The following is a 27,144-nucleotide window of genomic DNA, read 5'->3' as shown; positions in this document are numbered from 1 at the left end:
TACATGGTTCACCTGTGACCTGACTTGTGTACAGTAATCCTTGCAAGGCAGTAGTGAAGACTGCATTTTAGTGATAAGATTTTGACTTTGACTTTGGACGATCTGAATCATCGTATCACTGAGTTGCTATGACGGAGAGGTATTTACTGTATCTGGCTTGGGAAGAGAATAAAGACTTTTTATTAAATTATCTTGGAGAAATGATTGAACTCTGTGATGAGAAGTAGCGACTCTGAAGACTAACCTTCCTGAGTTCTCTGCATCTCTGTATCGCCTCCTGGAATCCACAGGGCCAGGTCCCTCTGAATGCTGCTTCTCCCAGTGTGTGCCAACACCTTCTCTCTTCAGCAGGAAGTTCAAGAAAGAGAGCTGAGCCTGAGATTACTTTTTCCTGTACATTGCTTAAATTATATAGTTTCTGGATAGATAATGCACGCATGTGGTTCAAATATCAATGCCTCTCTGCCCTCCCAGCCATTCACCATCCCTTGAGCAGTCAGCGCTTCCTTCTTTCCTGTCCCCATGGTACATATTTGATGTCCTTCCATATTGTTATATAAAGTCCTCTCACTTTTTTCTTCTTCCCTTGGACCAGTATACTAGGGTTTCTTTCCCTTGGTCTCTTTGTTGATGGGCATCTCTGGTTTCCATGACCACAGGGGTGCTGCAGTGAACACTCTGTTCCTACAGGTCACATTACGTGTGTGCAGGTGTGATAATGGGGCAAGTGCACGAGCACACCTGCCAGGTCAAAGGGAAGTGCTAATTTTAGGTTTCTGAAAACCCCTCCTAGCCTCCCTTCCTGGAAGCCTCAGCCCCATTTGCTCTCTTTCCCACATCATTGCTTACAGAATGTTAGCAGTCTTACATAGTTTTGGATCTGCCAGTCCTGCTGAGGTTTAAAATGGTATTCGTGAGCTGGGCTTGGTGGCCCATGCCTATAATCCCAGTGGCTTGGGAGGCTGAGGCAGGAGGATCTCAAGTACAAAACCAGCCTCAGCAATTTAGTGAGGTCCTAAGCAACTTAGCGAGACCTGTGACTAATAAAATACAAAATAGCACTGGGGATGTGGCTCAGTGGTCAAGTGCCCTTGGGTTCAATCCCTGGTACAAAAAAAAAAAAAGCATCAGAATTTGTGCGATAAAAGCAAAAACAGTGTTTAGGAAAGTTTATAACTTCCTGTCTTACTAATTTGCAGGACCTCAGGTCACTGATTCTAGGCCTTCCTTTGTTTCACTTGTCTGGAATCAGAGATCTGAGGTTGTACATTCTGAAGGGAGAAAAAGAAGAGCACAGTAAACCCTGAACAAAAGAGAAGGAAAGAATAAAAGACAGGACAGAAATTAGTGACATAGAAAGCAGAAAAGTGTAGAAGTGGATTCTTGCAAAAGTTGGTTAAGAAGAAAGAGGACATTCCTTGCAGATGCCATGAGAGCAGGTGTGGCTGCCACCTCCATCTTGATCTGCCCAGGCCTTCGTTGAGGAGACTTGTCCAGTGGAAACCTCTCTGAAGGCAGAGCCTGGTGCCCCTAGGCCTCCTGGTCCCCTCCCTCTGGGGCCCCTAGTGGTATTTTGCTGCCTGTGCTCCCTGAGCTCACTGCTCTTCTTACCCTCTTGCTGTTTTTCCAGGTCCTCTTTGTTCCCCCCTCATGTGACCACTTGCCCCTCTTCTCCCAGGGATTCACCGCTTCCCCTTCTCTGGTCTTCTCCCCTTCCTTCCCCAACCCACTGCTGCTTCTGTAAGCCACCATGTGTGCCTGCCTGTGGCACTTAACACTTTCTTCTGTCATGTCTGTCTGTGTGTAGGTCTTTCTGCATGGTTTGGAGAATATTTTTGGAAGTAAGGCTTGTGATGTAGCCCTAGCCTAGTAGTACTTAGAGTATTGTGTTTTTGAATGAATGTTCTTATAGGAAAATGTTTTGATTTCCAAGTGAGTGAATGATGAATGGGCTTTAGGATCTGGGTCTTGTGGTGAGCCTGGCTTTGAGTGCATGGATTCCTGCTGATGCAGCTTGGTGTCCTAGTTGATATAAGTGCTGATCACAGTGTGCTGCAGAGAGTACTGTGTGACATTTTTGAATATTATTAATTATTGTTAGAAATATTGTACATCAAAGTGACCAGCCACTTTAAAGGCTATAGAAGAAATGTAGTACCTGTTTATATTTTAGTTTATTTTTTTAGTGGTGCTAGGGATTGAACCCTGAGTCTTGTGTGTGCTAGGCCATCCGAGCCACATGCCCAGCTCTGGATTCTGTTTTTACCTGAAGGCTGATGTGTTGTGTAGTCCCTGTGCTTCACTTGGGTATCATACTGCATGACATTACTGTATTATTTTATTTGTTAACAAGTGATTAAACTGTAATGTATTTAAAGTATATTTTATAGGCAACTCTTTTTACTGTAACCTTGGTCATAAACAGTGCATTCCTTAGTTCTTAAACCTTTTCCTCAGATGCCCTCAGGTAAATACAACCTAGAATTTATAATACCATTCAATCTTTTTAGATGTCACAGTGGTACTTTGAAGAAATATGCCTATATTCTTTGCCTGGGGCTTTCGTAATTGGTCCGCGAGTTCAGAGGAGTCTGCTCCTTGGCAGTGAGGGAGTCTTCCTGATGACTTGAGAGCTCCTCAGGGTGGAGGACCAAGCAGAAGCATCTCTGCTGTGTTGGCGTATCTTTAGATAGAAGCGGAACATGACGGTTTCCCTAGTTTTAGAGCACCAAGCTTTTGACTGAAACAATGCAAAATGCTTTCTGTCTATTCCTGAGCTTGTAGTGAAATTTCATGATTTTTTACAGCAAGAGTTTTCCTTTCTCAGCTTAGATAAAAACTGTGGTAAGCCCTTTCTTCTAGTTCAATCAGTTTGAATTATTTCAGTAAAGTTTTCAGTTGGAGACAGTAGTTTAAGGAGTATTTTTCCTTTTTTAGCTGTTAATGTGAGCCTTCTGAAGCATTTGGGATTATAGCAGAATAAAGAGTTCTATGAAAGGAAGTGCTTATAAAGTCGACAAGACCAGTCTGTTTTACTATTCTAGTAATCGAACTTTCCCCTTTTTCTCTTAGGTTCTTGATCATTACGGATCACTTTCTGAAAAGCCCGGAATTGGTGCAAGCCATGTATGCCAAACTGAGCAATCAAGAAAGGTAACCCCAAAACCAGTGTGGTTTGAGTATTTAGCATTCCATATGGTGCATCCTGCTGCCGGACTGAGAAGTTGTGTGGTTTCCTGGTTGGCACAGACCTCTAAGTACATGCTTCTGTGTTGGTGCTGGTTTTAAATTGCTTGGCTGACATTATAGCTTGACCACAGTAGGCAGTGATTTATGTAGAATTGCAGGATTCAGGTTGGTGCCGTTATGCAGTAAAAGAATATTTAAAAAAACAGAAAACACTTCAAGAACAAAATGTTATGCTTGTGCCTTAATTTTATAATAGTGATTTATGCAACTGTGTATTATATAGATGTGCATTTGACATGTGCTCATTTGTTTATATCGTGGTCTGATTATGTGGAATATGCTCTGCTAGGTTTATAGTTTTTTTTTTTTTTGTTTTAATTGTCGATGGAGTTTTATTTTATTTATTTATATGTGGTGCTGAGAATCGAACCCAGTGCCTTACACATGCTAGGCAAGTGCTCTGCCACTGAGCTACAACCCAGCCCCTAGGTTTATAGTTTTTGATAAGTAATTCAGATGAAAAGAAAATTGTATCTGCCTGGGGCCCTTGGCTGCTGTAGCACCAGGTGCTGAGACCTTGTTCAGGCCTCCTTGTGACGGCAGTCCTTCATATGGCTGTAGTGGGGACTTTTCGCCTTGTTCGGATTCAGTTTCTTGACTTGTAAAATAAGAGGTTTGAAGAAAATAATTTGCAGGACATTTTCTGTTCTAATAGTATGTGTCTTATTAGAAGTATTGCCTTAGGAAAAATAAAGTGTTTTCAGAAATCACAGATCTAATGATCAAAAACTTAAATATTTTACAACTTTTTAAAATCATAAACAAAGTCTTTATAATTGCATTGGTTTTGGAATTATTACTATGTATTTATGTTCCAGTATTTAAGCTTTACACACTTTGTAGGTTTTTGCTAAGTAAAAAGTCTTCAACAAAAAAGAAAAGTTCATGCTTGAAAAATCAGTTTAAATACCAGTTTTATAAATTTGGTACTCCCACCCCCCACTGCTACCATATACTTGCATTCATTGAAGAAAAATAATAATTTATATTGTTTTGACCTAAAATAAATGTATAATATTTAGTACTAATATTTGCTAATTGCTTTGTAGTGGGGAACACCTGACTAAAAGGAGAATGCAGCAGTTAATTGTAGTTTAATATTCAAATTTCTATCTTCCATGTTCCTGCCAAATTTCATATACTTATATATAGTTTTTGAAATGTATATCACATTGTGTGTGTGTGTGTGTGTGTGTGCGCGCGCCCATGCGCACTTAATCACTGAGCCACATTCCTAGCCCTTTTTATATTTTATTTTGAGACAGGGTCTCACCAAGTTGCTTAGGGCCTCGCTAAGTTTCTGAGGCTGGCTTTGAACTTGTGATCCTCCTGCCTCATCCTCCCGAGTCACTAGGATTATAGGTGTGTGCCACCGTGCCGACCAAATGATATTATTAAACTAATCCATTGCAGAACTAAATTGGATGATAAACTAATGACTTGTTGTTGTCACTCAAGGAACACCCACCTGTAGCAGGTACTTCCTTGTCCATGCCAGGTTCTGCTCTTGAGTCTCTAGTGTGTTCTCTTCCAGCTGTGTGCTGCCATCTCATCATGTTATTGTCAGGCACTGTGTCCCTGCTTGCTCGTGGTGCACTGCCATTAGGTCATTGGTGCTTGAGGACAAGGACTTGATCCCTCTTGTTTTTTGGTGGCCACATGTCCAGTCAGTCCTGGGCACATAGCAGGTGCTCAAAAAAAGGTTTTTTGTGTTTTTTTTTTTTACATTGAAGGCAAGAGTGAATGAATGAATGTTTTTACTCCTCCACGAAAGGCTTATCTAGTGGCCTGGTTAATGTGATACCATCTGCCAAGCTGGAGACCTCAACTATCCTCAGCCCTTCTCCTGACCTTTCCGTTTCACACCGGTCAGTGAGCTGCATCAGCTGCACCATCTCAGTGTCTTGTCAAATTCTTTCCTTCCTGCCACAGCCTTAGTTGCTTTTGTGATGTCCTTGATGCACACACTGTGTTTTGTTTGTCACTCATCCATTGGTGGGCACGTCCTTATCTGGTGACTAGCTGTCATTTTATAGTTGTCCACTAAAGTGACAGTCTGGGGTGTGCAAGACTAGCCTGATGAGTAAGGCAAGAAAATGTCAGATCACCTACCCATATTTATCATTATCAGAAATTGAGTAAGTTTTAATGCCTAGATTGAGTCTTAATAGACACATAGTTTCTAGTTAAATTACAGATGTGGGAAGTATGTCATGTGAATTTTTTTTATTGGTCAAAAAACCTATTAAGGGGCTAGGATTGTGGCTCAGTGGTAGATTGCTTGCCTAGTACATGCGAGGCCCTGGGTTCGATCCTCAGCACCACATAAAATAAAATAAAATGAAGATATTGTGTCCAACTACAACTAAAAAAAAATAATAAAATATTTTTAAAAAAAAAAACCTATTAAGTCAAAGCATGTTGTTGCCTGATGGATTGTCCCTGTGGAGATTCCGTGAGTTTCTGTGTGTTCTGAATGCCGAGGCACCACAGTTACCTGGTGTCTGATATCAAGAAAGGGGCACTGCTGTTTTGTAGCATTTCGTATGTAGGTGGTAATGATATTGTCGTTCTGGAGTTAAGGGTCTTAGGGAGGCAGCAGAGATTTCGTCTCTGTCCGTGTGTTCCTTTGTGCCCAGGGCAGGAAAGGTTGGGACTCAGAGGAGGCACATCTGGGTTGCTTCAGGATGGAAGTTGGGGGAAGGATCTGCTATTCTTGGGCCGCAGACAATAAGTTATAGCACTTTTAGGAATAATGAGAATTTAAAGTGATATTCTAGAATTAGATCTTGGTCTTCCCCAAAATGCTTATTTTATATGCAAATATGTGGTTTAATCAGAAATTTAACATTTAGTTGATCACATTCTAAATGTAAGAAAGGTCACTGTAAGAACCAGTTCATCTTTGTTCTGTCTTTTGTGCTATTGCATAGTAACTGCTTTTACTATGAATACATTACCATTGAAAACATTTATACTTTTCCCTTACATTTGTATATAGTGCTTGTTAACGTAGGTCAGGGATGTTCCTTCCTTCCTTCCTTCCTTCCTTCCTTCCTTCCTTCCTTCCATCCTTCCATCCTTCCATCCTTCCATCTTTATTTATTTTATTTATTTTTATGTGGTGCTGAGGATCGAACCCAGGGCCTCACATGTGCGAGGCAAGCGCTCTGCTGCTGAGCTATAACCCCAGCCCTGGTCAGGGATTTTTCTAAGCACTTGACAGATGTTAATAAAACTCTCCTCCACCCTAGAAGATTTGTACTGCTGTTGTACCTGCCTAGTCGATGTGGGCACTGGGGAGGAGTCCTATGTGGCTGCACCAGCTTGCAGGGGACAGGCGGCAGCCTAGGCTTCATGCAGCTGGTGTGACTCCAGTCCCTGTCAGTAACCATAGCATGATGCTGCCTCAGGGAAGTCCACTATGGTCAAATGATATTCATGTTATAGTGAGGAATTTAAAACGCTCATCAGCACACAGGGTAAGGACCTATAAATCACTTAGTTTTAACATTTTTAAGAGAAGATGACCTTTCTCTCCTAGGGTTTATTTCTCCTGAATGTCCATCAGTCCACGTACTTCGCTAACACCCACATGGCAAGTGTGACCCTTTGGGTGCCACGGTCAGTCGATCCACTGCTGCCTGTTGGTTCAGTGAGTGAGTGAAGAATGGATGTCGAGCCTCAGTGTTACTGAGATTGGATTTTAATGGCGTGGGCTTTATAGCTCACACCTGTATGGCAGTGGGGCTTCACCAGATGGCAGCCTCAGCAAGACTCTTCTAAAAGCAGCAAGCAGAAGTTTTCTGGCTCCAGATTGGTACCTTTGTTTCTCGTGCCTTATAAATTACATATGTATTCACGGGAGCAATGTATCATACTAGCAAATTTTTTTTGTAAATATATGTGATCACATAAGATTGAAGACAGTGGGGTCTAAATGCAGAAGGACACGCAAAAGGAAAAGACCAGGGGTAAAGGAAAGACACAGGCACCAAACCCCTCTATGGGTTTTTTTAAAAAAGTATTTTTTAGTTAAAGATGGACACAGTACCTTTGTTTATTTATCTTTATGTGGTTCTGAAGATTGAACCCAGTGCCTCCCCTGTGCTAGGCGAGTGCTCTGCCACTGAGCACAACCTCAGGTACCCCCTCACCCCATGGTTTTAGTGAAAACAAAATTGTGTTACTTGATTTACTTCAGTGAGTTATGTTGAATGCCTAGTATGAACAAGGCTCTGTCCTGTGTTCTTGAAGGAGATGCCAGGGTGAACATGCCCAGCCTCCGGCCATGCAGCCTCTCAGTGAACTGCTGGAGACGACTATGGGAAAAGTGAGCCGTAAAGTGAGCGTGTTGTTAACCATATTGGAAGACACGTCTGCGGAGGGGCCAGGGTGGGCGAGGAGCCCGGGTTGGGTACAGCGGTCCCTCAAGGCTTCTACGGCAAGTGGACCTTGTGAGAGGTGCGCTCAGATCCTCCAAGGTCCTGCCAGTTCTGTGCCAACAAGAGGGCCCTCTCCATTGGCAGAAATGGCACAGCAAGAACAGGTGGAATCCTTGGGTGTGTTTGGAGAATACTGAAAACTGCACTTTGTGGAATAGAAGATATTCTCAAGAGAGCAGTGGGAGAGAGCACTGAGTGGGAGGTCAAGGCTGAGTTTTGTTTTGGTCACAAAGTTTTTCTGTTCATTCCACGAACATTTATCGAGTGCTGCTGAATACCCTGGCAGACCCCTGCCGCCACTGTGCTTGCTTTATGTGGGAGTGCAACGGAGCAAGGGAGCAAGCTGTGAACTCTGCCAGCAACTGAGGGGAGTTGTGGGTGGGGCCCCTCAGTGTCCAGAGAGCCCTGTGGAAAGTTGAGTCCTGGGGCTGTGGGATAGCCCAGGACCCAAGGACAGGGAGCGCTGGGGCCAAGCTGAGTGGGTTGCTGGTAATTTCTACCAAGCAAATACTAACACCAGTTCTTCACAAACTTGACCAAAAATAAATAAAAACAAAATCAACTCATTCTGCACAGCCAGCATTAATCTGATGCCAAACAGGGTGTGGGGAGGCATCACAAAAAGACAACTACGGACCAAAATGCCTGGCCGTCCTCCTGTGTGGGTTGGGGTTGGTCTGGCCTTATGGCCCAAGGATGGCCATTGTTTTTAAGATTATATATGAACAGGGGAGAGCAGAAGCATCTTGGCATTATCTCAAGAGAGGGACTATGTGTTTGCTTGTTTTAATTTTGATTAGTAGTTGCTATAAGAAAGCTGTGATTAGGGGGAGGTTTTTTTTTTTTTTTTTTTAAGATGTTGATGGACCTTTATTTTATTCATTCATTTATACGCGGTGCTAAGAATTGAACCCAGTGTCTCACACATGCAAGGCAAGCGCTGTACCACTTAGCCACAACCCAACCCTAGAGGGAGTTTTGAACATTCTGGTCTATAAGTGATTTTTCCTGTTTTGACCATGCTGGCTCTATTTTACTTGAAGTAGTAGACAGTTTGTGTTACTCTTGGTAAGGAATGTTCACTGAAGTACATTTCCGCCCATTTACTAAACATTTTGGGTGCTCATTCTCTTTCTGGTTTAAAAATAAATGAGGATTATGCATGTAATCCCAAATCAAAATGTGATTTTCATCCAAGGTCTTTTTTGATCTATGTGGATAGATTAGCCTGTTGGCCATTAATTTTTCCTAAGATCATTGATTATTCAGTGGAGATCATTGTTTGATTATTTAATTATTGATATAAAAGTGGCATAGGTTGGCCTTCAGAATTGTGTTTTGGTAAACAAAAATAATTAAACGCAGAAGAAAGCTGGCCTCTCAAGGAAGGCCATGAAGTGAGTGGGGAAAGCATGGGCCACTGGCTGTGGGGGTGCTGGCTCAGCTCCTCGGAGAGGTGACTCTGCGCGGGTTAGGTGACCTCACCGAACCTTTGCACCTTTGCACACCTTTGGTATGAGGTGAATGACAGGACCTGCCTCCTCGGGCTTTCTGTGAGGATCCAATGAGATCCTGTGTGTAGAATGCCTGTCTCGACTCTAAGTAATGGATAAATGTCAGCCCCGCCACCTGGCTGCTGTTCCTGTGGCTGTGTTCACAGAGCTCAAACTGACCACGCACGTAGTGACAGGTATGAAAGATGTGTTAGTCTTGCTTCCATAGCCAAGTAATAGCAGAGAAATCAAAATTTTGAAAAATAGGTAGTGGATGAAGATTAGCTTTTATTCATAAAATTTTCCTAAACATTATAATAAAGTAAGGAATTTATAATAAAAATATCACCTTAAAGTTGTCTGTGTAGGTGTTTCTGGTGTGCTACAGTTTTGGTAGAGCTATTTTATGTTCACAGGGTCACACTGCTTGACCTCATGATAGCCAAGTTGGTGGGAGACGAGCCGTTGACCAAGGATGATGTGCCAGTGTTTCTGCGCCACACCGAGTTGATTGCAAGCTCCTTTGTGGATCAGTGCAGGACTGTGCTGAAGCTGACCTCTGAGCAGCACACTGAGGACGAGGTAAGTGCCTCGGGTGAGGGAGTAAGCAGGCTTTCCGACCCAGTCACTCTTCTGGGAGAACTCACTCTGAGAAGCTTGGAAGGATGGCCTTGAGTCCTGTGCCTTATGCTGGGGTACTTAAAAAATGCACATGAGGGAAAGCAGTGCCCTTGTTCCTGCAGGCAGAGTCAGTGACTTTCAAAGTGGCCTGCACATTTTTCAGGGCAGATAACGTCAGATCCATGTGTTCCTAGGTGGACATGTCGGTAGAGTTGTTCTGCCACCAGCTTGTGAGTTGGCTTTCTTCTGAATGGCAGCTTTGTGAGGGTAGGAGGTGGGTCATCGTCCTGGTACTGAATGTCCATAGTGGGCACTTAGCAAATATTTGCTGAATAAATAAGGAGTAGTACATTGTGAATATCTTTTAAAAATGTCATTACAAACATTCCAGGTAAAGAATTTCCCATAATTTATTTGACCAGCTGCCTGTAAGTGGACATATAGGTTTGCTAGTTACTTCTACTTATGGTAAATGGTGCCGTCGTAGATGTCTTTACAGTTCATCTTTTTACATCACTAACTGACGTTACTAACCTGGGAGATCCTTGCAGTGCAGTTGCTAGGTATGCAGTATATACCTTTCAAACCTTTTGGTATCTATAACTATTTTCTACCTTCTAGAAAATTCACTTCTCCTAGCTATTGTGGGAGCTTTCCAGTTGTACCACCTGCTGCCCCTCTCGGCCACTCCAGGTGGCTTTCTTCCCTCCAGCCTACCCTTGAGCACTGGGCCTGGTCTCTGTGGAGGGCACAGGCCTAGCTGGCGTCACTTTTGTTCCTGCCTCTTCGCTGGAGAGTCTCTCTTTATATGTACCTATTCCTCCTTCCCTTTCGAGGTAAGGTTGGAATTGTTCTTTTTCTGGAAATCTGCTCAGTAGACAAAAGGAATGCTCTCTGCTACTGTCGCAGGGAGGACTCCATATGCAATGGGCCAGAGAGCAGGCATCGGGCTCCCGTTCTGTGAGACTGGAGCAGACCAGACCTTCGTGCCACCAGGGCTGAAGCCAAAGGCAGAGGGATAGGAGAGGACTTTTTGGGTAACGGAAGTGCACACACTGCTGTGCACTTGTGGGTGAGATTTACTGCATCTGAGTTATACCTTAGTAGAGTTGATTTGAGTTTGAACATATTTGAAAAAAACATGGTAAGTCTGTTGTGTGCTGATTGGAATGGGCCAGTGGAGTGGAGTGACTGATGCTGGCAGTAGGCGGACAAGTTGGTGGAGGGATTGGAATCCTAACCCTACCACTGCCAGGGAGGAGCAGAGAGCACAGAAGTGGCACAGCCATCCCAGAGTGCTGTGTGCAGCGGTGCAGAGCCCTTAGCTCCTGTGGTCGGTGCCGCCATGACGGTGACTGTTCTGCACGAGAGCGGGTTTTTGTGCCCGTGCTTTGGCTCAAAGCCACTTTGCTGTGGGTCTTCTCTGTTAGGTCACCCAATCAGGTTCTGGCTCACTGACCTTTTCTGTGGTAGAGAAGAGGGAGGTCCTTTCTCACTCTTTGCATTTGCTTTCTGGGGATAGATTTCCCTGTTTCCAGCAGGAGGAGCCGTGAGCTGTGCTTCAAAAAGTTTTAAAAATTTCTCTAGGAGACAGGAAGACATAACACTGCATTTGTTAAGTCACAGCTTTGGTCCATTCCCAGGACTTGTGTTGAAAGCATTTCAGTACTGTAGTACGGAGTTACTTAGTGGTTTTTTTTTTTTTTTTTTTTAAGGAAAATTTATGTTTTCCCCTTAAATAGTTGTTTCTCTAAGGTGGGAGGAATTATATGTTAATGGAGTAGGAAAAGCTGAGATAAGAAGTGCATCAATCTGCACACTCATGACTCGTGCAGATTAATACACACTCGCTGTACTTCAAGATAGGTGCAAAAGTAAATAAATAAAGTAAATGCCACAGTAGTTCTTAAGAAGACCCCGTGTGTGTTTAAAATAGTTCCCAGTGTAGTTGGCCTGACCTGCACCAGCTTCTGAGTTGGGTACCACACATCGGGGATTTGAGCTAGGTGTCCATGGTTGGCTGGAAGTCACCTGTGGCGGAGGCATCTGTGCACAAAATTCAGTGAGAGCTACATCCAGGGCTCACTTCTCTCCCCTCTCAGCAAAGCCCACGCTCACACATTGGTGGCACTCTTGCAGATGAGGTAGTCAATAAAGTTCTCATAATGCAGTGGCTGGAAAGTGAGAGTGAGAAGGGTCATATTAATTGTGTTTGTTTTTTAACTTATATACCTGGTCATAGAACCCCAAGTTTTGTGCACGTGTTCTTTTATAGAATTCGTCTTGGGTTCTCATGTCAATGCGCCTGCTCTTGTTTCCAGGTTGGATACGTCTTGTCAGCTCCAGAATGCTTAATCTGTAAGATCTGAGATTTAGTTTCCCACATCTTGTTTACTGCTCATGAGCCTGAATGCTCAAAAAACATTTCTTTTAACTTCATATTTCCTTACATCTGTATGTGGTGAGAATTATTCTTAGTTTTTAGGGTTTTCATTCTTTGCTCTTGCAACTCCATATTAAATCATTTTACACAGTTGGCATTTAATGTATATTAGTGGAATAAGTAAAAATAGTGTTGTTTTATTCCATTTTGATAAGGGCTTAAATTATTGCATTATGCAAATAATATTTTCTCTGTTGTGAAAAATTATTTAAGCTAGAGCAAAGTTAAGAAGTTTCCTTCCTTTTGCCTAGCCCCTGTTTTTTACAGAGCTATTTGCATGTATTTCTGTTTTTTTTCCTAAAGATATTTGTTGCATATACACACAACTACATGCTTTTTATTTCCTTTTTCACATTATTGCATATGATGTTCTTTAACTTGGTTTGTCACTTACTTGTGATAAAACTTATATATCTTTCCATCTTAACACGAATGCACTTGTTAATATTTGAATAGCATCTCACTATTTAGATGCACCATGATTTTTTTCATTTGTTTCTTATAGACTTCAGTTGTTTCCAGGGTTTTTTTTTTCCCCCCATAATTGTAGTTGGACACAATACCTTTATTTTATTTATTTTTATGTGGTGCTGAGGATCGAACCCAGGTCCTTGCATGTGCTGGGTGAGCACTCTACCGCTGAGCCACAACCCCAGCCCTCCAGGTTTGGTTTTTAAAAGAAACTTTTTAAAATAATGCTACAGTAAATATCTTTCTAGGCATTTCTTTGCAATTTTGCACAAGTAAATCTGGGATTATCAATACCTAGAAATTGAATAACAGGTCAGAGAGTTACATTTTAGAGACAGTTCTAAATGAAAGAACACTGCAGTGCAAGACTGTGGGTCACAACGGTCTTAGTCAGCTTTCTCACTGCTATGAATAAAGGACTTGACCTGAACAGTTGTAGAGGAGGAAAAGTTCACTCAAGGGCTCATGGTTTCAGAGGTCTCGATCTAGACAGTGGAGTCCATTCCTCAGAGCTCAAGGGAGGCAGAACATCTGGTGAAAGATTGTGGCACAGGGAACCAGCTCACATGATGATCAGAAAGCAGAGAAGTCTTCACTTGCCAGATACAAATATACACTCAAAGCCAAACCCCAATGCCCACCTCCTCCAGCCACACCCACCATTTGATTTAACCACTCAGTTAATCCCTATCAGGGGATTAATTCTCTGATTGGGCTCATCTGCTCACAACCTAATCATTTCTCCTCTGAATCTTCTTGCATTTTCTCCCAGATGAGCTTTTGGAGGGACACCTCACATCTAAACCATAACACAACCTTTGCAAATCTGACTAATTACATTTCTCTACTGTTTTTCAGGGCCAGTATGTTCATTTATTTTGCATATTAGGTTATCTTTGACATTGATAGTTAATTTTATTTGAATTTATTTGTAGTGTATTTAGCTTTTAGAATTTTTTGTTTGTTCTTAATGTAGTTAGGCTTATCAATGTTATCCTTAATGACCTGAATTTTTTTGTCAAATTTAGAAATTTAGTAAACTTCTCCACTTACAACGTGGACATATATACCTGTAAACCCCATTTCTTTCACTTCCTAGACCACACTTTTGATTAATATAGAATTTATTTTTAGATAAGAAATGATGTGTGGATTCAAATGAATTATTTATGTCCTTTGACTGTGGAAGATTTTATAAAGTCCCTGGTATGCGTCGGGGTGGGTTTGAGTATTTCTGTATTGCTGGCATGTGGACTTGGAAGTCTCCCACCTCTGCATGCCTGTTTTCTGTGCATGTAAGTGGGGTGTCCTTGAGCATGAACTTTTACTCTGCTGAGCAGTACATACCCCTTGCTTCTCAAATGCTGACCTGTTACCGAGTCAGATCATGTAGTGAACAGCCCACTGTTTTCACTGCTTTTAGTACTTTCTGATGTAGTAAGCTGCTGCATACGTTTGGATCCATTTCTAGATGTTCAGCTTTTATAGAAGGAGCCAGTACGATGTTAACTGGAGAAAGGAAAACGTAAAGAACTACATGTTTGTATGTAGCAAAGGAACGTTTAAATGAACATATGTCCATGTATGTTTGTTACATGCACGTAAAACGTATTTAATGAATACATGCAGAACTGGCCTTTGCAGAAGGCAACGATTAATTACATTCTGTCCTGATACAACTAATTTGCATATCTTTGGGCAAAAATATTGGCATCATTTTTATTCTTATATCACTTACAAAGGTTTAGAATGGCTCAAACGCTGAAGGTTAGAGAGATGAGTTGGACCAGGAGACCAGTCTTTTTTTTTTTTTTCCTTTTGCCCTTTCAAAATGTTTTGGAATGTTGCTCCTTTTGTTTGCGTATGTCTCTCAGTACCTGATTTAATTAATATAGTTTTAGGGTACTTTTAAATATCTGGAAGGACATTTTACTCGTTACCCTTAGTTTTTTAAGAGTGATTTTCCTGGCTGTTAATTTTAATTTCCAGATGCTCATTAGTAACACATTATTAATAAAAGGACTTTAATGATGAAAATTGGGCATGTTTTAGGTGGGGATAAATTAATTTTCTTTTGGGTTTATTTTGGTTAATATCATAGAATTTAGGGACTGGAAAGACACTTCCAGTGCATGTCTTTCAACCCGTCTCATTGTCTCTTTATTTCTGTCTTTTAATTATGGAAAATTCCAAACAGACTAAGAGAAGAAAGTGTAGTGAAGCTCAGTCAGCCGTCCCCAGCTCCAGTGTCCTCATTCATTCTTTTCCTTTTTTCTGGTTCATTGTGTGTGTGTGTGTGTGTGTGTGTGTGTGTGTGTGTGTGGTGCAGGGTTGAGCCAGGACCTCAGGCCTGCTGGGCAGGGCTCCCCCTGAACTACTCCAGTCCCACAGTTCACTCTTGTTTCATCCACAGACTTGTACCCCTAAAAGATGAGGAGTCATCAGACACAAGTGCATCATAAATGTACCTATAAAGTTTAACAGGAAAATTTTAATACCAGATAAATAGTGTACAGATTTTCTCCATTGTCTGATAAACTTTTTTCGAGTTCTTTTTTCAAATATGGATGCAGATAATGGCCCTGCCTACAATGGGTTAGGTCTCCACCTTCCTTGAATACCTAGGCTTTCCTTTCCTCCTCTCCTCTCTCATGTGCTAGCTGCAGCTAAGGTGCCGGCGTCTTTTCCTGGGGTGTTGCCTACGGTTCCGATGTTGGTGTGTGCGTCTCTGGTGGGTTCTGCCTATGGAAGAGGGTTAGTTCTTGAGATGTGTTTAGATATGGGTTACTGTTTTGCAGTTGTGTTTCGTTGCTGTGGTGCCCACTTTCAGCAGAGGCGCAGAATGATTGGCCTTCTATATCTGAGGTGTTGGTGGGCCTTGATGATTACTTCAATCTCCCAACTGTTGAGATGTGAAGCCTTGGCATTTTGACTGTCACAGTCATTTGTCACTTATTAGCAGGCATATTTTATAAAGACAAACTTTCCCTAGCCAACTGTTAGGCTCCAGACAGTATGGTTTAGTTAAGGCAAGGAAATGCTTGATTGCCCCTTGATTCAGTCTTCAGAGTAATTGGTCAGTTCTGTGCCCTCACCCCAAGGTGACCAGTGAACTGGTTTAATTAATTATCTTTGTGGCATCATGACTTTAAAACTGCCTGGCTTATGTTGAGTTGTGATTCTTCCTGATGTTTTTCACTCGTTGATGACTCTGGGGTCTCTCTCAGCTTCCTCGCCACATGGTGTCTGCATGAGCTCTGCCTCACCCCAATCAGCCAGCTGTTTCTCCAGGAGAAATGGGAAAGAGGGTGCCGGAGCCCTGAGACATTCATGCATTAGCTCAAGTCTCCATGTTCAAAGTACAGGTTGAGAGTTCTAATCTAGATTCCCCCCCACCAACTCTGTAATTAGCAAGTAAAGCTATGAAGTAGGGTTAAAGATCCAAGGCATTAGAAATGTGCTATTTCTTGCTATTTATTTTATGATTTCTAGATTAAGATATTACCTTTAAATGTCCTAATTAGAGAATAATAAGTACATGTTTGGTATTAACAAAGTAATTTATCTTTCTTTTGAAGAATGTTATCTTTATGACCTAAGCTTATAGTCTCTACCACATTTTGTCAAATGCTTTAACAGTGGGGCTTAAAAGTTCTATAAAAACTGCTTCTTTGAATTCCATGTAGACCACCTAATGCCATGAAGCTGGTATGTGGTAGCTCCTTGTCATGCAGTCTGTTTGATGTAGATCGTTTAGTAGTTATGTGAATTCACATGTTCAAATAATATTATCTTTTCCAACCCAGCAAGATACTGCATATAAGTTTTTATTTACCCAGAAATAATACAGAGATCTTGAAGCCAGAGTTTGTCAACCACAACACTTTACAGGATTCCTGTGGACAAGAAATTAATGTATTTCATGGGATATTTGCATCTTTAAAGTAGAACTTGAACACTGGGAACGCTTTAAAAAGAAAGTATTTGCATAAATGTTATGTACGCGTAACTAGTAATTTTGAACATTTATCCCGCTGTTGGAAGGTATTTTTGCTTGAATAAGAACTTTTCTGACTCTTTGCTCCAAGAAGACACATAATGACACATAATCTTGCATTCTCCCTGGCAGATGTCTGCTGTTAGGGAGATGATTATTTGAGGACATATTTAATACTTCTATTTTGTTTTGCATGGTTCAGTTTCTCCTTTCAGTAATTACATTACTAAACGCAGTGTTACGTGTTACTTTCATATTTAACGTTGTATTCCATTCTCTCATAGTGATCTATAAAATGAAATCATTTAGCTTCTCACATACTTTGCAGGAGGCTCTGGCCACCATTAGGCTTCTGGATGTGCTGTGTGAAATGACGGCCAACACCGAGCTGCTAGGCTATCTGCAGGGCTTTCCTGGCCTGCTGGAATGTGTGGTCGGTGAGTGAAGTACACACATAGTGTTTTTAGTTAAGAAATCTCTGACTCGTCATGCTGCAATGTAAATCCAAACACAGGTTCTTAATTTTCAGTTTTCTGATGCACTTTGAGGGTTTTGGGTATTTCTTCTTGAGGGGAGTCATGTGTTGTGGTACTAGCTCAGGCTTCAGAGGCTGGTGGACCTGAAGCCACATCAAGTTTCACCACTTCCCTCCTGTTGACCTTGGAACACCTGCTCAGGAAGATGGGCACAGTGAGACTGTGGTGCGGGTGCTGGCAATGGGTATGTCACCAGGAGGCACGTGACCAAGATGATGGGGAAGGGAAGAGGGGAGGCTTGTGACCATGAAGATGATTTTATTTTTTTATATTACTTTAACTTGATGAAACTTGGCAGGGAATTTTTCACAATTTTATTTACTGAATGCATAGAAAAGTACTTTATGTGTGTTATATATTCTGTTCTTACAGGAAAGCAGTTTTAAGCAGGAAGCCGTTATTTGAAGTATTACTATCTTTACTAAAAAGCTATTTGGAAAATAATTCAAATGGAACCTGCTCCTTGTGGTTAGCCGAGCTTTGGTGTTGGTCATCTCTGTTCCCTGCTTTCTTCCATTAAAGAGGCCACGTTTATGCTCGAGGCCCATCGACTAAGGAAAGTGACTTTGTATCAGAGGCTCAGATGCCTAGCAGTCAGCTGCAGGAGGTGCTAGAATCCCCTCCTGGGGTGCTATTTTGAGTGCAGTGCTTTTAGTGATAATCAAAATAAAACACCGCCAACCTAGAATCCTTGTGGAGCCAGGATGAGTGTGGGTTGCCATCCCACTCTGCCAAGTTACTAACTTCTCTGAGTGTGATTTCTCCATTATAAAACTGGGAACCTGATGTCTGCCATTACTAGGTTTGGCGAGAGGGTTAAGTGAAATAATGTGGAAACATGAACTCACAGGTCTTAGAAGAGCATCTGTTTTCCTAGGCTCTGGAGAGGTATCCACAGAGTATAACAATGTTATTTTTCTGACTGTGGCTAAAGCAGATTATTGATTATTTGACTATCAGAAGTGGAAAGCTCTCTTGGTTCTGTGGTGTGGTTTGTTACAGACATGGGTTGTGATTTTAACTTAGCTGACTCGTTATCAGATGAGTTCTTACAGAGAGAAAGATGTGTGTGTGTGTGTGTGTGTGTGTGTGTGTGTGTGTGTGTGTGTGTGTATGATATTTATTTATTTTGGTAAGGAAGATATTGGGAAATTTTTATCCAACTTTTCTTTGTAGGTAAAGTAGAAAGTCCAAATCAAGGTAAATAATTATGGCTTATCTCCCTAAAACTAGAGTCAAAAAAATAGAATGCAAAAGCAGAAGAGCCATTTAATCATTATTTAAAGAAAGCTTTCAGTACTCTATCTTTATTCATTTTTAATGCATTAAAATAAATTAGATTTATTTATGGAAAGCTAGTACCAATACTAAAAAATATTTTCTTGTGTAAAATAAAGTTTATTTATCTTTCTCATTCTAGATCTTTTACGACTAATTCATGTAGCTGGAAAAGATACCACAAACATCTTCAGTACCTCTGGTTGCATAAAAGCAGAAGGTGACATCTCAAATATGGCCGAGGGGTTTAAATCTCATCTTATTCGCTTGATTGGAAATCTGTGTTACAAGAATAAAGATAACCAAGACAAGGTAAGATGATTTATTAGTATGTGTCATTCGTGCTTTGCTTTATTTAGAGTTTAAACTACATTATGTTTTTGGAGTGAAAAATTGAGGTGGTTAGAAAATAGATTGAGGAGAGATACATAAATTATATATGTAACATCAGTGAAAACAAACATATATTATTCCCACAAATAAACACAGTAAATCATATTTGTTAATATTAGGATTGTGTTTTTTTCTAATTTCGTGTTATTTTTGACTTGAGTTGGAGCTAGTTTCTTTTCCTGTACATTACTGATGTTTGTTCACAGCCTGGGCATTTGAACACTGTTATGTCTCCCAGTCAATGAAAATGTGTTTGATAGGCCTAGACAGTTTCTAGCACAAACTATGCATTAAAGAAACACTAGTTATTTTGATATTTATTCTAAGAAAAAAACAAAACAAAGGTCCCTTTAATTTCGTCTGTGTTTTACATTTACCAATGATGTTACCATTTTTGGCGTAGCTCTTAATTGGTCTGGCGGATCCTGTATCTAAGAAGCTTTTCTTCTGTGTGTTTTGAGGTGGACATATATTTTTAAGTCTTAAGTCTTTGGAAAATCAATAGATTGCTTTTAGAAAGCTCTTTGCTGAATAGTGTAGAGGCCATTATTTCAGTCACGGGAGAGAGTGAAGAGTTGCAGGATGGTTGGGTTGCATGTTTCACATTGAACTAGTTGTTTGTTGGAGTGTCTTGAAGTTCTACTTTTGAGTGACTTTTGTTTTGGTTCATTAAATGTGTGGCAGATTATATTTTCCAAGAAGTCTGCAGAAACATGTTATTTTACATATTTTTCTGCAGTGTGACTTTGTCACTCCCCCACCAAGGGTTGGCACCTATCTCTCCATCCCTTTGAATCTGTTCAGCTCCTGTGACTGCTTTGAACAATATACCATGGTCGGAGCCATTCTGTACCATTTTTGGCGTAGCTCTTAATTGGTCTGGCGGATCCTATTTCTAACTTTGTAGCAGCCAGTCACCATGTAAGTAGTGCTTGTTCCCTGAGATCACCATGATGGGACTTGGTGAGTCCCCATGGAGAGACCCTGGAGTATAAGATGTAATAAAGACACCTGTCAGGGAGCATCAGGGCACCAACTATGTGTGTGAGAACTCTGTTGGGAACAGATCCTGCCTTGTTTCCTTATGTGCCCAGCCGATGCCACACAGATTTGGCAAAGCCTTTTCTGAATTCATGACCCACAGCATTGTGAGAAAAAGTGAAAAATGGGGTGGGAGTCCGAGGTTCTCTTTAAGTGAATGGACTAGAGAGCTCCTATTGGACTTAATAGTTATAAACTCTGTACAGAAGACAGCTATCTGAAGACACTCAGATTTGACAAAACAGGCAGATTCTGGAGTGAAATTGACACTTTGAAAAAGGAAATGGTACAGTGTGTGCTATGCAGGGCAGTGGACACTTTGGTAGTCTTTCAGCTTGAAAAACCAAAGAAGAGTGTGTGTGCAAACACAGCTATTGGAAATTGAGGGGAGGAGCCTGTAAAGGAGAGAGTGAGCCCCACAATCTATGTATCAGTTACTTGAATCCTTGCTGATTCCTGAATTACACATGTGGAGCAGGCTCCAAGAAGCTAAGCTAAGGACAAAATAATTGTGCCAAGATTTGAGCTTCTACTCCAGAATTCTCAGTTTGTTTCCAGCTAAGATAATTGCCCACCAAAACAAAAATATCAGTCACGCTCTTTAGAGGAATATAACTGAATCCAGAATTTCCATAGCATAATGTCTAGGATACAAACCAAAATTACTTGACATACAGGAAAATGTGTCCTATTCTCAAAAGAACAGATAATTGGTGGAAGCTTTCTGTGAGTTGATAAGGATTTTAAAACAGCATTTGTAGTCATGTTCAAGGACGCAGAGGAATTTGCATCAGATATCAATGAATGAAAAGATAGGATATCTTGGTAAGGAATAGAACGTGTTAAAAAAAAAAAAAAGAACCAAATGGAAAATATAGAGTTGAAAAAATACAGTATGTGGAGTTAGTAAGAAATTATTGAATGCTTAACATCTAGATAGAAATGTCAGAGGAAAGAGTTAATATAAATGTGTTAGTAGGGTCATCCAGTCTGAAAAACAAAGGGGAATAAATATTAAAAATAAAACAAACGTTTAAAAAGATACCATGTTTTGGAGTAAAGATTAAAAATAAAATGAAGATTTAAAAAGATACTGCATTTTGGAGTAAACTGTTACGTAGTGGTTGGTACTGTTAAGGATTCTTTGAGGGCTGGGGTTGTGGTTCAGTGGTAGAGCACTCGCCTAGCACATGGAAGCACTGTCTTCAAACCTCAGCACCACATAAAAATGAAATAAAGATATCGTGTCCACCTATAACTAAAAAATTAAAAAAAAAAAAAAAGAATTCCTTTGAAATAACATCACAGCAGGAACCGTGTCCTTTTGTTAGCTGTCTGCATCCTTTGGCACCCTTCTCATCTCCAAGCAGGCATGAGTGTAAGACTACTAATCTGCCCTTGGAAAATCACTAGACTGATTTTTATTTTTAAAAAAAGTTGATAGAATAAGACATTTTACCTTTTTAATGACCAAGACTGCCTTTCTTGAGGAGCACAAAAGAAGTGTTTTTTCTTGTGTTTAACTACCCTTTTGTTGCTAATTTGGATTGGCCTCTTATAGGAACAAAATAGAGTAACCCTTAAAAGCCTTATGAAATAACTCCCTGAAGTGGGTGGGGATCAGGTTGCACCGTAAGTAAATACAGAGTGCGCCCAAGCTGCTGTGGAGGTCCTGGGGCCCATGGGAAGTCCACAGGGTGCTCTTACATGTGTGGTGGCTCATTGCTTTGCTGGTTTCTGAGCAAACACTGCAGAGGGGAGGAGGGAGTCAACTCTGATATTAGAAGGCCTCTGTTTCGCCCCATTCCTTCCCTGTGCCAACAGAGGCCTGAACCTGAAAGCATTACCTCGGAGGTGTTATTCTTTTTCCAAAGATTCAGAGGCAGCACTAAAATTGTATTTGGGATGTGTTGGAGCTTCTCTGCTCTTGTAGCTGAATCCTGATTCCAATCGGCGTTGTAAACCTTTTCCCTGCTCCTTGTTGCCTCCAGGGGTGGAGTTCAGGAGCACTCAGGTGGCTGCAGTCATGGTTTCTGGGAAAAGCAGGTCCTTATCCTTGGGCCCCTTGTTCTCACGGCATTGCCTGGGTGGATTGTTCCACTCTTTCCCAATTGGAGCCTGGGAGGATGTTTGCCTGTGTCTGCACTGAGACTGAAGATACAACGTGGGACTTTTGTGCCACCTCACCTAGCTTGGGTTCATCCTTCACCCAGAAGAACAAAGGCACTAGCCATGATTTATTTGTTTAGTGTCTGCTGTGTCCCCACATTGTACCCAGTGAGCTGCAGGTGTCACCAGCTTTAATCTTTGCCTTGGTCTTGAACAGCAGGTTCTGCCAACCACATTTCACGGAAGGCCATCCTCCTGGTGCGTTCCCAGGCCTGTGTTCCCTCTCCTACATCCTGGTGCCTCTCATTTGAGAGCTTTCAGAGAGTTTCAAGGAGAAGGTTTGAAATAGACCTCCTGGAGGGCTTCACAACAAAGGTGCTGCTAGCCATGTCTCTTGAGTCCCCTCCAGCTTTAACCCTACACTCTGGTGGTCCTCTCGGCTGTCTCCCATCATTCCTTTGTCAAATATATGCATTCCCTTGATAGACAGGGCTTCTTCTCCTGGAAGGTTCCATTCTTGGAATACCTTGGGACCTTGCCACCTTGACCCAGGATCTCAAAACTGTGCATGACACAAGCTTTTCTAGAATTTTTGTTTCCTCTGGAGTTTGAGCAGAAGCCTTTCGAGTCTCTGCTCGTCTGTATCTCCTCATTCTCTGCGACAGTGTGGTGTCCACCTGCTGGATGGCACCTCTTCTCTCCTGTGGCTCTTCCCGTTATGGAGTCCTTTTCATCCTTCCCAAGTCACTGCAGCCTGTGGGGCCTCTGAAGAAGACTGAAAAGATTTTGTCTTCATCGTTTTCTAAGTGAGGAAATCAAGGCCCTGAGAGGCTGAGGGAGCCCAGCCCGCTGCTTTTGAGTGAGAACGCCGGGCTGCGTCGTCTTCATTCGGCAGCCATGTTAGTGGAGAGAGAGCAGGCGCATGTGTATGTGCACACCATGAGTGCCAGCTAAGGTCCACTTTCAGAGGCCTGTCCGAGAAGAGCCGCCAGGAGACACTGCCCTCTGGCTGGCCGGTCCCCTGAGCAGGGGTGTTCATAGGCTGGGAGAACCTCTTCTTTTGGGATTTGTACCCTTGAGCAAGGTATCAGAGTTGGGGTGATTGGCCTTAGGATTCCTGCTACCCATAGCCTTCCCATGAGGCTCGGGCTGTGCCTTCTGCACATGTGATGGGTTGTGGTGTTTTCTGAACTTAGAGCCCTCCTTCCCCAGGTCCCAGCAGGAAGGGAGAAGTCCCTCCTGACTGCTCCTCATACCTTATCTCTTGTCCTCAGCTTGCTTAGTGTTTCTTTGCTGCAGCTGCAATGACCAGTCTGCTTTTAAACCCTTGAACCCTGGGTGGAGATTTTCTGGCTTCTGTTAAAAGAGGCATGTGGGTGTTAATGCTGTGGCTGGGAGCAGAGACTCCTGGGCTCTTCCTGGAGTGACAGTGTGTGGCTCACTCTTTGCCTTCCCCTTTCTTCTGTTCTTCACCGATGACCCGACTTCTTTTTGAGTGAATGCTTTATTCAAAGAAAAAACCCAACTGTGCACAGCTTTCGCAGCAGCGTCACTTCCTTCAAGAACAGGTCAGGACTGTGTGGAGGAGTCGGCAAGTGAGCAGGACCCTGCTCGCCTCCAGCTCAGCAGTCATGGGCTTTCATTCACAGAAATCAAAGTCTCCATGATACATTTTTCATTAAGTTTGTTTAAATTGAACATAGTGCATGGAAAGCATTCAGTAAGTTTTTCTTGAACAACAGTCGATTTTTATATTGATGACTGTCCACTACACGTGCCTCACTGCTGTCGGTTCTGAAGTTGCAGAGCGGTTTACACATTATCCACTGATGACCTGAGGTCAGTGCCTTTCAGCTTCCCTGGTGACCACAGGAGCCGAGAATAGGCCAGCTGTCGGCCCTCTCCTTTCTTGTCTCAGGCATGTCTTCAGTCATAAGGCTGAAGGAGATGGGCTGTTTCCCGTGGCTTCGTTCAGCTCGTTGTTCTTGGTGCCTGTTCTCTGTGCCAGTGCTGGATGACGATTGGTGGAATGGTTGTTCTGTAAAGAAATACATGTTTGACTAGTGCACGGTGGGGGTTCTCTTTTGAGCATCTGTAAAATGGGCCAGGCCAGCATGGCCCTTGACCCTCTGTGGACAGGGCTGGTGTCTGTGTTCTCCATCTCCGCTAGCACTCAGTGGACTTCTTTGCCTCCACTCTTCCTTGAGTGACCTAAAGTTGGCTTTTAGAACTCCAGGTCCCAGGGTGCTTTCTCCTTGAGGACCTCTCACGCCAATGCAGTAATACTTTCTCCTCCTCTCTGTGCTTTGGACCCTGGTGCTCCTCGCTCGGCCTCTGCCTGTACTCGGTTTCTGTGTGGAAGCGTGTACGGAAGCATATACGGGTTATTAATTCATATCAGTATACATGGGCTGTTGTTTTTATGAGTCTTCAGTCTAATACATGTATATAACTGACCGCCACCAAAACAGTGGCATTTGAAACATTTGATTTAATTATCAGTCAATTTTACTTCAGTAGCTCAGTCCCTTCCTACACCTCCCACCACCACCTTTTCCTTTAGTGTCTCCTTTAGTGGTTCATCTTTAGTGAACCAAAGTCTTCCCAGATACATGCTGTCCAACCTCCTGAGGGCCTCTGTGCCCTGACTCTGCTGTCTCCTGGGGTTCGAGGCAGGCAGAGGATCCTTCTGCCATCAATTGCTCTGTCATTGTTTGGCTTGGAACGTCTGGATCCATAACTCTGCAGGATGCTCATGGCCTTCCAACTCCCAACGGGCAGAGGCCCGGGACAGCACAGAGGACAGAGGCAGCACTTCAGAGCTCACAGATCCAGACTAGTTTCTTAGTTGACCATCTGTTAACTGTGTGAATTGGGGCAGCCTCAGCTTCTTTGTGGATGAAATGGGGACAGGAGACAGTTGTGCCTTCCTTGTGGGGTTGGCAGGATGGAGTGTAGTCACGTGTGTGAAGCATGTAGTAGAGGAGCTGCAGTCTCCTGCCTCCCCACCCCTCCTGAGCAGCCTGAGGCAGGTAGATCTGGTTCATTTCAGTTCTCTCAGTTGCATGCATTAAAATAGGAACCTGTGATAGCGTTTCATGGTATTTACCAAGACTGAGTCATCCTCCTCTCTGTTCTGTGTCAGTTACTTTTCTAATAGATGGGCTTTTGGAGGAACTAAGGTGAAGGCAAATAATAGAACTTTCTTTAGGATGAGAATGACTTTTCTCTGGTCAGTTCAACCATAGATGCTTTTCTGAGTTGAATTTCTCTTTTGTGAATATCTAGTAAATATTTAAAAAATATTTTTGAAATATTGCCTGTGGAGATTCCAAACTCTGTTCTAGGTCAGTTGGGAGAGTATCGAGGGACTTGGAAACCGCGGGGCCGAGCCTGGCTTCAGTGGCCCTGCGCCTCCTCTGCCAGAGCAGGTCTCCCAGTCCCGCTCTCCAACTTGAAGACTGCACGCAGAGGCACGATCTGGCTTGCCTGGGACTCCACCCCTTTGTAATGTAATGCCAGCTCAAGAAATATGTCACAATTCATAAATCAAGCTGTCGCCGTTCGTTCCTGAGCATGTACAATTCCCCTTAAAGTAAGTGAAATTAAAATTCCTATCCAGAGGGTGGGCGTGTTCGTTTGTTGCAGCTGTAATTTCTTTTTTAAGACATACATAATATTCTACCATTTGACTATAGAAATCCCTCCCCTTTGTCTTACTGTTATAAGAACACTCCAGTTTCTCTTTTGGGAAAGGAATAGCACTGTTTGCAAGGAAGAGTCCACAGATTGCACTAGCGCAGTGGACAGAGGGTGATTGGCTCCATGAATCAGGTTGCTTGGTGTGATAGCAGGTGGAATTCAGCTCCAGGACCTCTACTTTCCCCACCCTGCTCCCCTGCTTTCACATTTTCTGGGAAAGGAGATGCCTGAGACATGTCCTCAGTGGCACCTTACTGTTACCAGCACACCAAGGACTGACTGTGCACTTTTTGCTCAGCTGCTCTCTTGTTCCCCGAGGTTCTCCTTGGGGTCTGCTGTTTTCAGGGTTCCCTGTGCTACAGGCACAGAGATCAAGGCATTGCTGTGGTGGCCCAGCTGCCATGAAGGCTGGAGCCCAGGTGATTTGAAACAGATCTGATCTGTCTGTGTTCAGCAGCAGAAATGAGGACTCGGCAGGGCGGGGTGGGGAGCAGCTGCGCTGGTTGGTGTGCCCCCTCCAGGTGGAGGCGAGGCAGGCGAAGGGGCCAGCTTGTGCCCATTCACAAGGCCAGTCAAAGTCCTGCTGGGAATCTCGACAACAAGATGAAAATAATTGGGAAATTGTCTTAAAATAAAATATATTTTAAGGATAAAATAATCATAAAAATACACAGACATAGATAGGGAATATATACTGGAAATGAAGAGAATATATGCTTTGGGAATGAATGCTGAGACATTCTAAAAAGTCACCACAGCAAGGATGACCAGCCCCAGAGAGGGACAGCTGAGGAAACACTGGGAATAACTCAGCTTACCTTCAACAAAGCCAGAAACAGTTTGGGGTTGATTGAAGAATAAAATGCTTCACGATGAACCATGGAAAACTAGAACAATATTGCACTGATTTTCACAATAAGCCAGGATATTTTGTGGATTTAGAAACAAGCAGGTTATCATAGATTTGACATAAACCCACTGGGACCCTGCACCTAGGCTGGCCCTGGGTTCTGCCAAATGATCCAAGTGACCTTGAGCAGGTTATTCAGCGATTGCATGACTCGGCTTCCTCAGCCATAAATGGAAGGGCGTAGTGTGGCACCAAGACACTGTGAGGTGAACTAAAGTGAGTGTGTGGCAAGGGCTCAGGGTCACCATATCAACAGTTGTGCTGATCTCAGCATTGTTGATATAATCAGCAGCAGTCTTCATTCTCATCTGTAGGAGATGCGTTAGTAAGTTGTGGTAGTGTGGTAGGCATCCAAGGAAAGATCATATTTCCAGAGCCTTTGCTGCACTGTTAGGAGTTCGTGGTGCCCGGTAAGTGGCAGATCACAGCAGGAGACCCTGTGTGCCGCTAAGCTGC

At 42.6% G+C, this 27,144-nt stretch overlaps 1 protein-coding gene across 1 annotated transcript in view; it reads left to right on the top strand.

The window, feature by feature from the left end:
- Positions 1 to 27,144, top strand: part of Atxn10 (ataxin 10) — a gene marked incomplete at its 5' end in the record, with an annotated part of 142,470 nt that overhangs the window by 54,150 nt on the left and 61,176 nt on the right. Inside the window, 4 exons of the mRNA XM_048802974.1 lie at positions 3,073 to 3,153; positions 9,604 to 9,769; positions 17,048 to 17,156; positions 18,676 to 18,845. Coding sequence (XP_048658931.1) covers positions 3,073 to 3,153; positions 9,604 to 9,769; positions 17,048 to 17,156; positions 18,676 to 18,845 — 526 coding nt within the window. The remainder of the gene's footprint in view (positions 1 to 3,072; positions 3,154 to 9,603; positions 9,770 to 17,047; positions 17,157 to 18,675; positions 18,846 to 27,144) is intronic.

Source organism: Marmota marmota, unplaced genomic scaffold (assembly GCF_001458135.2).
Source record: "Marmota marmota marmota unplaced genomic scaffold, marMar, whole genome shotgun sequence".
NCBI classification, from domain to species: Eukaryota; Metazoa; Chordata; class Mammalia; order Rodentia; family Sciuridae; genus Marmota; species Marmota marmota.
The sequence above is the reverse complement of the archived record's forward strand: the minus strand, read 5'-3'. Positions and strand labels throughout refer to the sequence as shown.